Source organism: Lepisosteus platostomus, chromosome 7, assembly GCF_059453375.1.
Source record: "Lepisosteus platostomus isolate fLepPlt1 chromosome 7, fLepPlt1.hap1, whole genome shotgun sequence".
Lineage (NCBI taxonomy): Eukaryota > Metazoa > Chordata > Actinopteri > Semionotiformes > Lepisosteidae > Lepisosteus > Lepisosteus platostomus.
Window position 1 is genome coordinate 46,294,739 of NC_142617.1, and position 14,243 is coordinate 46,308,981.

The 14,243-nt window shown below is 39.7% G+C and overlaps 1 protein-coding gene across 4 annotated transcripts in view; it reads right to left on the bottom strand.

Annotated features, from left to right (window-relative positions):
- Window positions 1-14,184, bottom strand: part of sh3gl3a (SH3-domain GRB2-like 3a) — a 42,370-nt gene extending 28,186 nt beyond the window's left edge. For 2 of the 4 annotated variants that reach the window (XM_088640754.1, XM_088640757.1), the window contains exon 1: window positions 13,924-14,184. In XM_088640754.1, the coding sequence (XP_088496880.1) occupies window positions 13,924-13,968 (45 nt within the window). In that variant the 5' untranslated portion in view covers window positions 13,969-14,184. The remainder of the gene's footprint in view (window positions 1-13,923) is intronic. The other 2 variants (XM_088640756.1, XM_088640755.1) reach the window with 1 other exon arrangement.
- Between the last annotated feature and the right edge of the window lie 59 nt (window positions 14,185-14,243).

The window sequence follows — 14,243 nt, forward strand, 5'->3', positions numbered from 1 at the left end:
TCCCCTTTTGTCTTTGCTTGGACACCAAGAACCTCCAGTGGGAATATCTATGGTCATTTCTGTATCATATAGGCTTGAGATCAGGTTTCATTAATATGGTTAAAATGTTCTTCAGCATAATGGGTGGGTTCATCAGGGATGCCCACTTTCACATCTGTTGTTTGCTGCATCTTTGGAGCCATTATATCATGCTGCCCATCAATCTACTATCTCTACCTCAATCTCCCTAAACAACACACAACACACACCACTGCATATTGCAATATACTAATGGCACAGTGTTATACACAACATCACCGAAACACTGCCCCATCTGCTAATTATTATTAATGATTCCAGAGCATTATCAAGGGATAAAATCCATCGTTCACAGTCTGCATTACTACCTTTGAAATCCATGAAATGGAGAAGACTGGCCTGCCTTTGACTTTGACTAGTCAGACACTTCAGATACCTTGGCATTGCGATTTACTCTTCTTTACATGCAATCACAGTGAACAGCTATAACAACATGTGAAATAGGTATTTTACGCAAATTTGAGCAGATGGACAATTATTCTTCAAGCACTTGCCTCCCGAATCAAAACAAATGTGCTTATACACTTGACATTTTTAGTCCTATTACTCCTCTTTCTCCCTCGTTAGGGTATTGGGACAGACTGCATACTAGGATTTCTTAAATTCATATGGAAAGAGAAGGAAGCATATAGCCTATTAAATACTCAACTCCCTCTATAGCATGAAAATCTAAGGAGGAACCTAGGTCTGCCAAACTTTAAATTTGTGTTGAGATCATTGCCAGATTAGTTTAATTTTGACACTTTACTTGGCATCTTCTTGAAAACAGTCTGGTCTCTCCATATAAACATCAGCTTTTAATTTAAAGTATTAAGAAATAATTAATTGCATGTATATAATGTTTTTTTTATCCCAGAGAATCCCAAAGCAGTTCATAAATAGAAAGGGATCCATTTTAGCTACCTCTGAAGTGTAGGTCCCAATTTAGTTCCCACCTAGGCAATGTGTGGTGGCCATTCCGTGTCAGCACCCCAGAAGATCAGGTAGAGGAAACAAAGATGACCTCTTTACCTGAGATTACCTGAATTTAGGAACTTAAAAGAGCCAGATGTTGCAAGCCCAGAGTAGAGTTTAGCCATGACACTGGGTTTTTTTAAATGACTTAAATTTAACAACTTACCGCCCAACCTTGCTTGACTTGTGAAATCTAAAGAGATCAGGCAAGAAGGTGGTGATATGCTGTTCCCCTTAGACACTGTAGATTTTCTTTTAGCCCTAAAATAATGTACTATATTACAACTTGGCATTTAACGGTAAGATCTGTGAAATTCCTGAAGACATGGCATTCCCATTCACATATTTTCAGGTTAGTTCACTTACAGGTAATTAGCTTGTCTCTTTACAACACAGGAGAAACAAAGGAATTCATGATCTCTCAGATGTTTTCAATGATGATATTTTTTATGCTGAAGATAAGTTGGATGGGAGAATGTTCTTGACGCTGCACTGTATTGGATTTATGTTTAAAATAAAATTAATTTACTCACATATTACTCTAGTATCTACAGATAGTGAAAGTTGGCATGTTAAGAAGAAAAGAGAAAAACCATCAGGAAAATTTACAGCCAAAAATAAAAATAACACATCTAAAGCATAAGCATTAATTCTCTTTTTATTAACCCTTTATTTGTTTATTTTTTGGAAGAGGTAAGAATTCATTAAAAAAAGGATGCATAAAGAACATTATATAAAAAACTCAGGAACAAACAGCAAATAAATAAAGTAAAACTAAAATAAATGTTAACTGACAACTCATCCCAAAAGATGTTTGACCAGAAAAGTAGACACCAGAACCCACACCATTCAGGCTGGTAGTTGATCACTTGAGGTGAACTATGTCCCTAAACACAATTATTTAGCAGGCAATGTGGCCTTAATGGCCTCAACACAGACTTTCAATTTTCTCTTCAGAGAAAATAATAAGAGAAATCATTTTCTCTTCAACTTTTAAACCAGCAAACTTTTCGTAGCACTGCATTAAAACTGCTCAGTGAGTCATGCCCAATTATACAGGACATGCATGATATTGAGTTTTCCCTAAAGATCAAGTCTTTCCCACTCCATCTCAGAGCTTTCAAATCTACATATGCATTAGGTGCTCATCACACACTGCACTTATACAGTATATTCCAGGTTCAGACTGCCACAAACTACGGGACAGCATGCACTCATTACAAGAAGTGCTGTACTGTTAATCACACACGCTGATGGTACTCATCATTTGCAACACACTGTTAGTCTTGATATCTTTCACCTACAGACTATTTTTTTCTCATGTCACCTATAAACTGAATCTCATGGTTTAGTACTTATTGTAGACCTATCCATATGATTTTTTCCATTACTGTACAAAAAATCATGTTCTCAATTAATCAGCTTCGTAGCTTATATTTTAACCTTGCAACAATGTTGGAACTGCGCCCAGGGAAAAATTCATAATAAGTACCACATTCTATTAAATAATTTGCATATCTTATACTATTTAACCTACTTGGCTTAAATGCTTAAATACTAATAACATATGGCACCAGAGGACTATGTTATTAAATTATTTAAGTGTATTGTTAAGAGACAGCAGAAGATATTTCATAACAGGAACTATATTCTTTTTGGTAGAAAAGACCATAAAAGGAACAATGAATATTTACTTCATATTATACCTTTCTCTCTACCGAAAGAGAAAAATAAACTATTCCCAGAGCTATCAGGAGTTTCCTTCAGCCCCTAAGCTAAAGATAGATACTTTATTGACCCGTGAGGGAAATTGCAAGACTAAGTAACAGAAGTATTGTAACTACTACTTCATTCTTAACTCAATTGAATTAGTACATCTACTGATATTTCTGCCATTCTATGCAAGTTTTAACTTTTATAATCTATAAAAAACCAACATACACTGTTATCAGCAATGTAGGAGCACAGTCTTCAGTCTTGATGTGCTCTGCTGTAGATGAGACAAAGAGGTAAATCTAACCAAGTCAAGGACAGACACTGTCTACAGAACAGCATGTTCAGAAAAAACATGTATTCAGTCCCAGTCAAAAGACATCAGGCTACTGTATGTGGCAAAGCAAAATGACTCTTCAATTAAGTACCTATAGCACACCAGAAAAGATGAGCTCTGCCGTGTGTCATGCACACAGTCAGAAATACCCACTCTCAAAGGAAGTGCTCCAGTTAAGAGCTAACGAAGGCATCCATCTAGATCTTGAAACCACTAAGCAGAAAAGTAAGCAATTACCTCTAAACTGCTTTAAACTGGAAAACTATGTGCCTTTTAGGTTTCCTCATTTCTCTACTGCATAAAACATGGACACAAATATCACTGAAAGTTAATAATGTAGGTCTTACTGTACCTGCTAATGTATAGAAGTTTTTAAAGTACTCTGTGCAGAATCATTGCAACTCATGCCTGCCCGCTAGAAGCATGGGAAAGCAAAAGTTCATGGTGTTAATATGAAGAACAGTGAAGGAGCATGTCTATCGAGGGAAAAATCTCATGATCTCACTGCCATTGAACAGATCTGGACATAAACCTCAGACCACTGCTAGTTGTTTGCACAGTAACTTTTCTTTTTCTCTTCTATCTGCAACGCACTGAAATAGTGCACAACTAGAGCTGTCAAATGCCTATACCCCCTTTCTACGCAAATAGATCTTGTTTAGCACCTCTCTACGCAAGAGTCAGTGTTATGTAACGTCAGAAGCAATATTCAAGCAGAAGTTATATTCTCTTTACCTGGTCACCCCGCATAACTAATATCTGTCACAAACTGCTATCAACTACTTTGAATTAATTATATGATTTCTTCAATATTAAAAAAGCAAGGCCTCTTAACATTCTTTGTGCGGTTTTTTTACCTACAAAAACTGAAGATTATTATGTTTAAGTCATAATTATACTAATACAAAATGTAAAGACAATTATTTTTTGGACTGCCAAGATGCTGATGTAAGGGATTTGTGCTGAATAGTTTGGCCTTTGCAAAATTGAACAGTGATGTGAGAAGTATAGAATTTACCACCATAAGATAAGCATCAGTTCAAACCATATTAGATCAAACAGAACACACAACACCAAACCCCCAAACCGTCAGTGAGGGCAGACCATGCACTTACACTGAAATCTTGGTTTTTAGTGGAAGCCCAAGTATGTAACAAAATGTTAGTTAAAAACAACAGAGGCACCACAACTCCAGCAGGGGCTGTAAAGAAACTGGACTTTGGACTGTAAATAGGATGTTAGACTCCACCAGCATAATCACCTAGCACTGAAGACGGCAACCCAGTGAGGTAAAGAGCCCAGTGGGGCAAATGTAAATTACACTATCAGGAGGGATATTATCAACAGGCGTGTCACCAGGCCCACCCTTTACGCAATCCACTGCCACTGTGACAACGTGGCATCTCCACCTACATTCTGCCACTCCTACCAACGAGCACACTTGCGTCTTAAAAATGTAATGTAAAAATGTACTGCCTAGGCCTATAGGCACAACGGGGGTCATCTTCTGTACCCCACTATTACTCTACGTGAAAGTGGAAAATTACACAATAATTACAGTCAGCACAAAAATGAATAACAGGAATTCGGCAAAGGTGGCTGAGATTTTTATTGACTTTTCTGTGTTTCCTGTCAGGCACAAAAAAAACTATTTTGCTGAAGCGGTGAAAACAGATGAAGATATTAAATACAGTATGGCTTGTGTTTCCTGCCATGGACAGCCACGTCAGGTAACAGGAAGGAAAGGACACAGAGGACACAATATACACAATGAGGGTATAAGATGGACAACAGCAGGCCTCCTTCCCCTATGTTTTGGTTAGTCCTTTATTGTAATGTAAGGTTTAAAATGGAAATTCAACTGTCAAATCTGACCTTCACATCTTTTTAACAAATACTGAAAGGATAAAAACAAATTAAATTTTAAGAATGATAAATTCTAATTTCATGCTTGGCGTTAGTCAGTACACAGCTTTTATGTTTTTATGATGGCGTTTGTCACAACATGGTTAGCCTTAAATCTGAAATGTTCTTTTTCACCAGCTTTCTGATTTTAGATTTATTACACAAACTGGATTATCAAGGTATCAAGTAGATGTACATAGTCTGTATCACTGGAAGAAAGCAGATCCAGATTACACAGGCACAGAGATGACTGTGCTGTGAGTGCCTCCATTGTGCCTTACAATGCACAAGGAGGAAGAACATTTGAGAGGCCATCACCTGGCATCACAGAAACTCAGTCCGTGACACTGAAGTCCTAGCCATTAAGTCAGTCACATGACTCCCTCCTGCTCAATTCATCAGTTCTAACAGTTCAACCCTATGACATTCATCAAGGTACCACTGTGATTCACATGCAACCTCTCACAGTCCAAGAATATACCCAAAGGACATCTCTCACTCTAGTAAAATGGCAAATACAGTATGTACAGTATGTACTGTATGTCTAGATTTTCTGTTTGCAGACCGGAGTATACATGCTGTACAAGTATGCAACAACCCTTTTACTGTAACCATACTGAAAACTCCCTGCCTGAGGCTAATTCAGTTCTACTAGCTACTGTACAAGCTGACTTAAAAGAAAATGTGGCACAGTGACTAAACATAAGAGTTCAGACTTGAACTTTACAACTAAATCCTCTTACATCATGCATAACGTTGCTCTGCAAGGAAACACTGATCTGTTAAGGCAGGTTTTCATAGATCACCAACATCCTTTTAGTCTGATTCTATACAGTATATGTACTGTACAGTACCATGGGTCACTAAATTTCATGAAGCTTTGCCAACAGTGTAACTGTGAATACACAGTAAATGACCCTCATTATTTAGAAAAATATCTCAAAAAGGACACGGGGCTTCAGTGGATACAGTTCTGAACTATTTTCTCAGCAGACTGGGGGTCAGTCAATGAAGAACACTCAATAAATGTGGCTATTTCAATCTTCTGTTACTGATAAGGGACCCCTGACTTAGGGAACAAAATAATAATGTGTAGAATAACTTGGCCCTTCATTCCCACAACCATCTGAGCTAGCGATCTAAGCATGCTGCATTTCACAAGCTTTTCTGTGGCTGCCCTCCAAACCTCAGTGCATCACTTCCTTCTCAAGGCCTAGTTCTACATCAGTGGCATTTGTATTTTCAGTCAGGCTGTCAAGTAATAACATTCAGCACACCAGCACCATTGCTGTCAAGCTATCTGTAATACACAACTGATACAGCCTGAACAAACTAAAAGCTGAAATAAGATTCTTCTTTATATTTTCAATGGCATGTTGTACTTATTATAAACATAAGACAGGTTATACGTGACAGGATGCAAATTTGGCCTACCTACCTGTAGCTCATTTTGTACTTAACCAGGATCTTATCTACCTCTTTCTTAAAAGAAACCAGGGCATGGGTTTCACAAGCACTGTTGGGTAGCCTCCGTACACCCACAACCTTTTGGGTAAAGACGTTCTCAGTTTTAAATGCACTTCCATGTAGTTTCCATATGTGTTCTCTGTTCTCATGTTTCACTGTTCACGCCGAAAAAATCAGTTGGGTCGACTATCAATGTATTTGAGGATCCTGGTAAATATATCTGGTCCAGGACAGCATGGTGGCACAGTGGAGTTCCCTCGCAGTGCTAAGGCCCTTCAATTCCAGACCTGGAGTGTTTTCTGCATGGAGTTTGTATGTCCTCCCACATGTCTGTTTGAGTTTTCATGGGGAGCTCAGATTTCTTCCCAAAGACACACTGTTAGGTTAAGTGGCTCCTGGGAACTTTGACCCTGGAGTGAGTGTCCCTGTGTTTGTGTCTGCATGTGTACTGCAATGGACTGGCTTCCTTTCCAGAGTGTATCCTGCCTTGAACCTGTTTCTCCTGCTCCACCTGAACACAATGAAGCAGATATAAAATAGGTAATGTCCAATTGCAATCTTCTCTATCCAAGACTAAAGGCATTCAGTTGCTTCATATTCAGTTGTTTCAGTTGCAGGCATTCATGGCATCATATAAACCCAAGAATTATGCAATTGGAATCTTATCTTCTCATTTGAAATATCGTAAATATTTTTGAAAAAGTTAGAAATTTGATTTATTTCTAGGACAAGGTACAATTTCCTCCAGTCAGTCCAGCGGCTCATCATCAGCTTCATCTGTTTCCCTCCTGTCTTCACAATCACTGATGGGCAACGGGCAGACATGCCAGTTATTCTGAGTGCTATGGTCACTTCAGAGTTAAAGAATCTCATTAAATGTACAACTGTCCACAACCCAAATAAAACTACAGACTGAACTTTACTTTTCAGGAAAATAACACAAGGAATAAACATAGAGAAAATATTACAGTGAGAAGACATTATTGTGTGAGTATTGAAACAAGCCTGCATCTGGTCGATTTTTAACTCGATATATCGTCATTTATTTGTGAGGGAATCTGCTGTACGTTCCCAACAGGAGGGTTCAGCTGAGGTGTCCGTGAGAGGCTTTCTGTAGGAAGAAGCGATTCCAGTGCTTTGTCAAAAGTTAGGTGTAGTCACTTAGTGGAGCTGAGATTGAGAGGCCTCAATTAAATACACCAGTTGACAAAACTGAGAGACAGCTGTCATTAACCGGGAGGGAGAGAGGAGCTGGGGGGCTCTTTGAGAACAGGAGACTGGTGAAGAGAAGAGAGACAGATTTTGAGGCTGAGAGAGGAGTAAAATAATTATTGTTAAAACTGTATTATTCTTCAGAGGTTAGAATTTAGTTCTACCTCTTGTACAGTTAGGGAAAAGACTCTATGAAAGTACGGTTAGGACTCTGATATGAGTTATGTTTTTGTTTTGTCATGTCAGTTTAAAGAAAAGAATTACTGAGAAACCAAATTTTGTAATGGAACGTGTAATCAGCAGTTTATCGATCAGCCATCCAACACTATCAATCTGGAATAAAGTACTAAAGATTTTACCTACATTTTTAGTCTAAAGAGTGCAATGTGTTCAGAACTCTTAAAAAAGCGTGTGCACACACTTACTGGGAAAAGTAAGCTAAATAATTGATATTATGGCAGCAAAAGCAAGGAAGTTCACACACCAACAGCAAAAAGAAATGACAGTCACTAGAACACAATGCTAAACTGTTAAAGGTAGGAAACAAAACAGGTGGGCTGTTGATTTGCTCCATGTTTATCATATTGCAGAAGCTGTGGTCAGAAAGACGATGTCAAACGCACCAGCTCATACAGTAGTTTCACTATAGGAACCAAACCTTCTAAAGACTAAAGTCTAAAGTACACATTTTAACCCCGTGTAGGAAGAACCGTAGATAAATAAAATTAAAGCACATTACTCAACAGGTTGTGCATAGTACATTTTAGCATTCTTCTGTTTATTTTTCAGATGCAAAACATTAGAATAGGCAGATGGTACTATATCCAATCAAAACAAGGAGGTTAAAACAAGAGGTTAAAACAAACCTCTATTCTGTTTATCTTTAAAATTCTTAAATCTGACTCATACTTCAACCCCTGTACTACTCTCCTCTCCTGGTGAAGAGTGATCACATGGTCCGCCTTCATCTGTCCTTTTTTAACAATTGTGTTTTCCCCATATACTGTGCCAACAGAGAAATAAAAATCTTCAGAGATAGTGGTGTGAAATTCTGAAATAATGTTTCCACATACTGTTTTGTTAATACTACATCCACAAAACTTACCCCACACACTTCTAATGTGAAGGATTTTTAGCAAATATCTCTCATTATTTTATAAAAACACATTTAGAATCAAACAAAGCCAATACAAAAAAAACAATACTGAGAGAAAAACAACAATACAGGAAAAGAAAGATACAAATCAAAGACATTTTGTGAAAAAATGAATGCACCTACAGGTATCTAGGGTGACAGATTTTGCATTACCACAACAATTCAAGAGAATTTTTTATTATGTAATTTTTTCTGCTTCTCACTGAAACTACAACTCAGTGCTTGTCAGTCCATTCGGCATCAGAGATAACAGAATGATCGGACTTGAATGCTCCTTTCACAGGCTGGGATGTGTGGATTGGTGCTGTTTGTACTATAGTGCACAAGTGCCCCTCCTCATCCTTCATCCTGCTCAGAAAAGACAATTCTCAGCTTTCAGGAGAATAAAGGGAGCATTTGGTTCTTCTATAAGGCATAATTAAGGCTGACATCATAGCTCTGAAGCAAACATTTTGTCTTCTTTAAAAATAATTACACTCACTTGGGTATGATCTAACAATATTTTATTATTGTAGAAACTCTTTCAGTTAATCTAGCAGCACACCAAATGCTGATACATTAATCCAAAACTTCTCAATGCTACACACCAGAAATCCTCGATCTACCCACCATCAAAAAAGATCTGTGAGGCTTTTGGCCAATAGTAAATAACTGTTAAAAAAAAGACTGTGCACCTTAGAAGTTTTGAAGACACGACTACCAATTTGTTTGACATTGAATCTCAAGAAACAAATTAAAGTGCCGGGTATATTGTGGGCGGCACAATGGTCCTTGCAGCGCTGGGCTCTGGGGTCAGTTCTGGATCTGGAGTTCTATCTGCATGAAGGTTGTATGTTCTCCACATGTTTGCATGGCTTTCCTCCCACAGTCCAAAAACACACTGGTACAGTAGGTTAATCATCTTCAAGGAAAACTGGTTGTGTGTCTGTGTCTGTGTGTTCCCTGCAATGGACTGGTGTCCCGTCCAGGGTGTACCCTGCCTTGAGCCTGTTGCTTGATAGGATAGGTTCTGGCTCCCCCACAACCCTGACTGAATGAAGTGCTGAGAACGGGGATTGATATTTATATGACATTCTGTTATCACTTACAGAGATTACAAAATACATTTTTTTGAACCCCAAATTTTTGTTAGGCTTTTATACAACAGGATTCTCCGGAGCTGTCTGGGTAATGTACCTTGCTCAGGGGTGCAGCAGCAGCGTACAAGCCCAGCTTTGAACCCACAAGGCACCTGTCAGGAGTCCAGAGCCCAGATTACTACGCCACACTGTTGTTTCATTCTGAGATGCTCTAACTTTACTATAAAAAAGAAAAAACCTTCCCTCCCATTTCACAAAACCTGTTCTAACAGAAAACTTATCTTATAGAAAACTAAAAAACATTTGCCTATTTCCAGAACTATGCAGAATTGTTCCTTTAAGGTTGGCTACTTATTTCAAAACATGCAAAGCAATGAAACAGTTATCGCAATAAGAAGATCACCATATCTCCTGCAAACTTCTGACCAAACCAAAAAAAACAAAATATGAGCAATTCCTTCAGCTGTGCTTTTCTGAAAGATGTGTCATGTCTGACTGAAGGAGGGGAGTGGTTGATTGTCAGGCAAAAGAGCAAGGCTAAGCAGTGTTCTGCAGATTTGTGACAGAATGAGCATTATATTAAAGCCTTTTGCTTCGAGGTAGAGTACAATGAATCCACTATTCTTCAATACATTTCAAGCATCGCAAATCCCCCATTAACATAATGTTTCGGTAAAAGGAACGAAAACTAAAACAGATCTTAATAACTCTGTTGCCAAATACTGCACATAGAAAGAAAAGGATCATTTGTTTCAAAGTTTGTTACGGATGAGTCATAACAATCCATTAGAAATTACTCTGGATTTAATATGATTTGGCTCAGAAGAATTACCCAGCTCTACTGACTTGTTTTAACCTGCAATGAAAGCTCCTTCAGATGGGAAAGTTCTGTTTTCGAAAGGTGTGACACACAAAAAGTATTAACAACAACAAGGACACATGATCTGTGCAAGATAATGCAGAAAAAACACATTTTCTTTTTATCTACTGTACTTTCAACATGAAAGAAACACCGTGAACAAGCTAAATTCTGTCTATACTTTTTCTTCATGAAGTTTCTTCCATATCATGGTGTGTAGGGCCTTTCTGAAGTCCTGCAGGTCAGTAAGCACATTACAGAAACCATATCTTATAGCAGATACAAACCCTGAGAGACTGCTCAAGTTCCCAGCAGTCGATAGTGTGCCATCACCTTCCTCCTTTCACAAAAACACAAGTCACTGGATCTTCCCCTCATTAATCATTAACTCTGAGGAACAAAGGCACAGGGGAGATGCACAGAAACTCTCTTTCCAGCCAGAATTGAAATTAAGCTGAAACTGTAATCAAAGTAATTAAAGCACTTGTAATGTGTCTCTTGTTGTATGGGCACTTTAAGGCTATACTTAGCTACTAAATGAGCTGAAATTGGAGAGCTCAGGCATTGTAATGTTCATTTAAAACCAGCCTAAAAGTTGAGTTTTTAGCTGGAGGATGAACTGAAAAGGTGCCTGTGCATTACTTCTTAAACATTTGTTCTTTCTTTTGAATGTCAAGATGTATCCATCCATTTTGTAACTGCTGCACCAAATTCAGGGTCTGGAGGGAGTTGCATACTATTCTGGAAAGCAACAGGCGCAAGACAGGATACACCGTGGACATGAGGCCAGTCAATCACAGGGCAGAGGCATGCACAAATACACTTACACTGGGGCCAATTCATCTACTACTATGTCTTTGGACTGTGGGATGAAACACACACAAATATGGGAAGAACATATAAACTCCACACAGACAGCACCCCAGGTCCAGAAGTGAACCCAGGCCCCCAGCGCTGCGAGGCAGCAGTGCTAACCACTGCGCCACTGTGCCGCCTGAGAGATATTTATGTTGTACTCCAAGCAGACAAGAAATGTCTAAACTACCATGAATCTGATTTTAAGCTGACAGAAGAGTGTTGAAAGTAATATGGGCACTTGTCTGAAAGGCCAACCAGCAAACTGAACACCCAGAATTTTTACAAAGCACAAGAAAAGGACGACAGATGTCAGAGCACTGCAGGGCTAATCAAGCGAATGTCACTGAAATCACGCAGAGTCCCAAAGTACTGAAATGAGTTTATCTGTGGCTGAGCGGCAAACAAGGGCATCAGAGAGGAAAGCCAAAGCAGAGTGCAGCCTTATCAGGAGCAGAGCAGGCTGCAATCACAGGGGCTTTTCAATGAAGGAAAGCTTCACTGTGGCACACACACTCCACTTCAATGTACCAGAATGAAACACACGCAGACAGGAAGCAAAGCTTCCAGCTTACAACTGAGTCATGCCAATAACTTCCAAAGACAACTAAGCATTGCGAGTTCACCTCTACAGCATTCAGGATGAGCTGAACACAAAGATCTTCCCATCGTTCTCCTGAAATCTAAATTGTAGAACACCATCCCTTTGTATTAAATATTCAGGTCTTTTTTACATTATACAATACATCAAACTTCCCAGTGATACAGAACTAGAGACATATCAAGGCTATAACTCCATCCTGTTCAAGAGCATTTTTAAATGTCCTATATAACCCATGTCCTTTTCCGGGTACACTCGCGTAAACTAGGAGGGTCGAAATACTGTACATTGTATCAAGAGGAGAGCTTCGGCAAGCCTTTCACTTAAAAGGTTTTAACAAACGGCACGATAGCTTTGTCTCGTGTTTTACTGTAACCTGCTTGTGGAGGGCTGGGTATCATATTTTTAAGAGTGTGTTTTTCCTTCGTGGGTGATGGCATCACGAAACAGTTTAAGACAGCCCATTTAGGAGCCTGTCCAAGAGCTGGAATTAAACATCCATTTCGGTGTGGCTCACTGACGCAGTTGTGTTTGTATCCATCCTAGAGAAGCAGGAAAAAACATATAAGGCAAACGAGCAGCGTCAGGCCTCAGAGATCAATACCAAAATCCGCAACAGGGTGAAACAGTGCCACACGAGATCCGAGAAAAGGCGAAGCGAGTAAGAAAATGAGAAAATATCCGACCGCTGGGTGCAAGGTGGATTAAAAAACATAAAATATGCGGGGGGAGCGTAACGCTCTCTCCCGGAAGATGCTCCAGTATAGCGCATATACAGTATACGGATCAGTAGGGTAAGGTACTGTAGGTTTGACCAGGGTCACGACAGCTACCCTCGGCACTCACACGGACCCGAGATCAGCCACTGGCACCGCACAACAGGTGATCAATCACGACCCCGACAGGAAACACACATCAGCTGGTGCTTCTGCCTGGTGTCTGGACCACTCGCTGATGACACGGCTCACACTCACTCCTTAACTGCAAATACTTAAAAGGAGGAGATGTAGATCACACAGGGAATGGAAAGCACGCAAATCCATTCAGATTAAGAGATGTAGACAGTCGTGCAGATACACACCTACTGTAGCATGCAGTGTTTACAGACAGTATGTGCGTGATAGGGAATTCCTTCAGCTGCGCGTATTCAAAAGTGTGCGACATAGGATTTCACGCTTGAACTATAACTTACTATAACTTACATCTGAAAATGTATTAATCAAAGCCCAGCACGGTGATTAGAACAACCTGAAAAGCGATTATACGGTAGATTGCACGAACCCTGAAGTGAGATGACCAGTTTTAATATCTCTGTTTTAAGGCCTTCAAATATTTACTTTGTACAGCATCTTAAAACGTAACTTTATGATTCCGGTACCGTAATACGAGCGCCTGTTTTGCCGTTGTGTAGTCAGAAAATACAATCGTTTACTTAACCACTTCCTCAAAACAAACGCTTGCAAGTAAGAAAGCAACTTAGTCGCAGCCTTTTGATCTAACGTGTACCGTTACATAATCAAACTTCAAATCTGCAGACGCAGGGTGGCCTCCGCTTTAAATTGGAGCACCACGCTGCATTCCTCCGGCCAACTGTGCTTTTTGTTACCCAGCGCCCAATATCTTGTTTTCTCCGCTCCATAACAACACAAAACGAAAAAACACGCTGAAATTGACACAACTCTTTCTGACACAGGGGTGTCTCCTTACCTGACTTGCTTTGTGGAATTGCTTCTTCAGCCCGGCCACCGACATCCTTTTGATTTGTAAAAAAAAAAATAGATAAGAAAAAGAGAAAAACCCTCCTCTCACTCAGTTCCTTGTCACAGTGGAGTGGAGTGTGATGCACTTGCAAGGGAGAAGGGGGGGGTACAGAGGGAAATCAGAAGGAAAGGAGGGCAGCTGCTCTCGGAGCCGCACTCTCGCAGGCTGGCTGTCTCCTAGCAGCCACTGGCTACAGCTGCTGTCACTGTCCGCGCGGGCGGGCGCGAGCAGGCTGGGAGGGAGGGAGGGGAGACGTCCACAGGTCT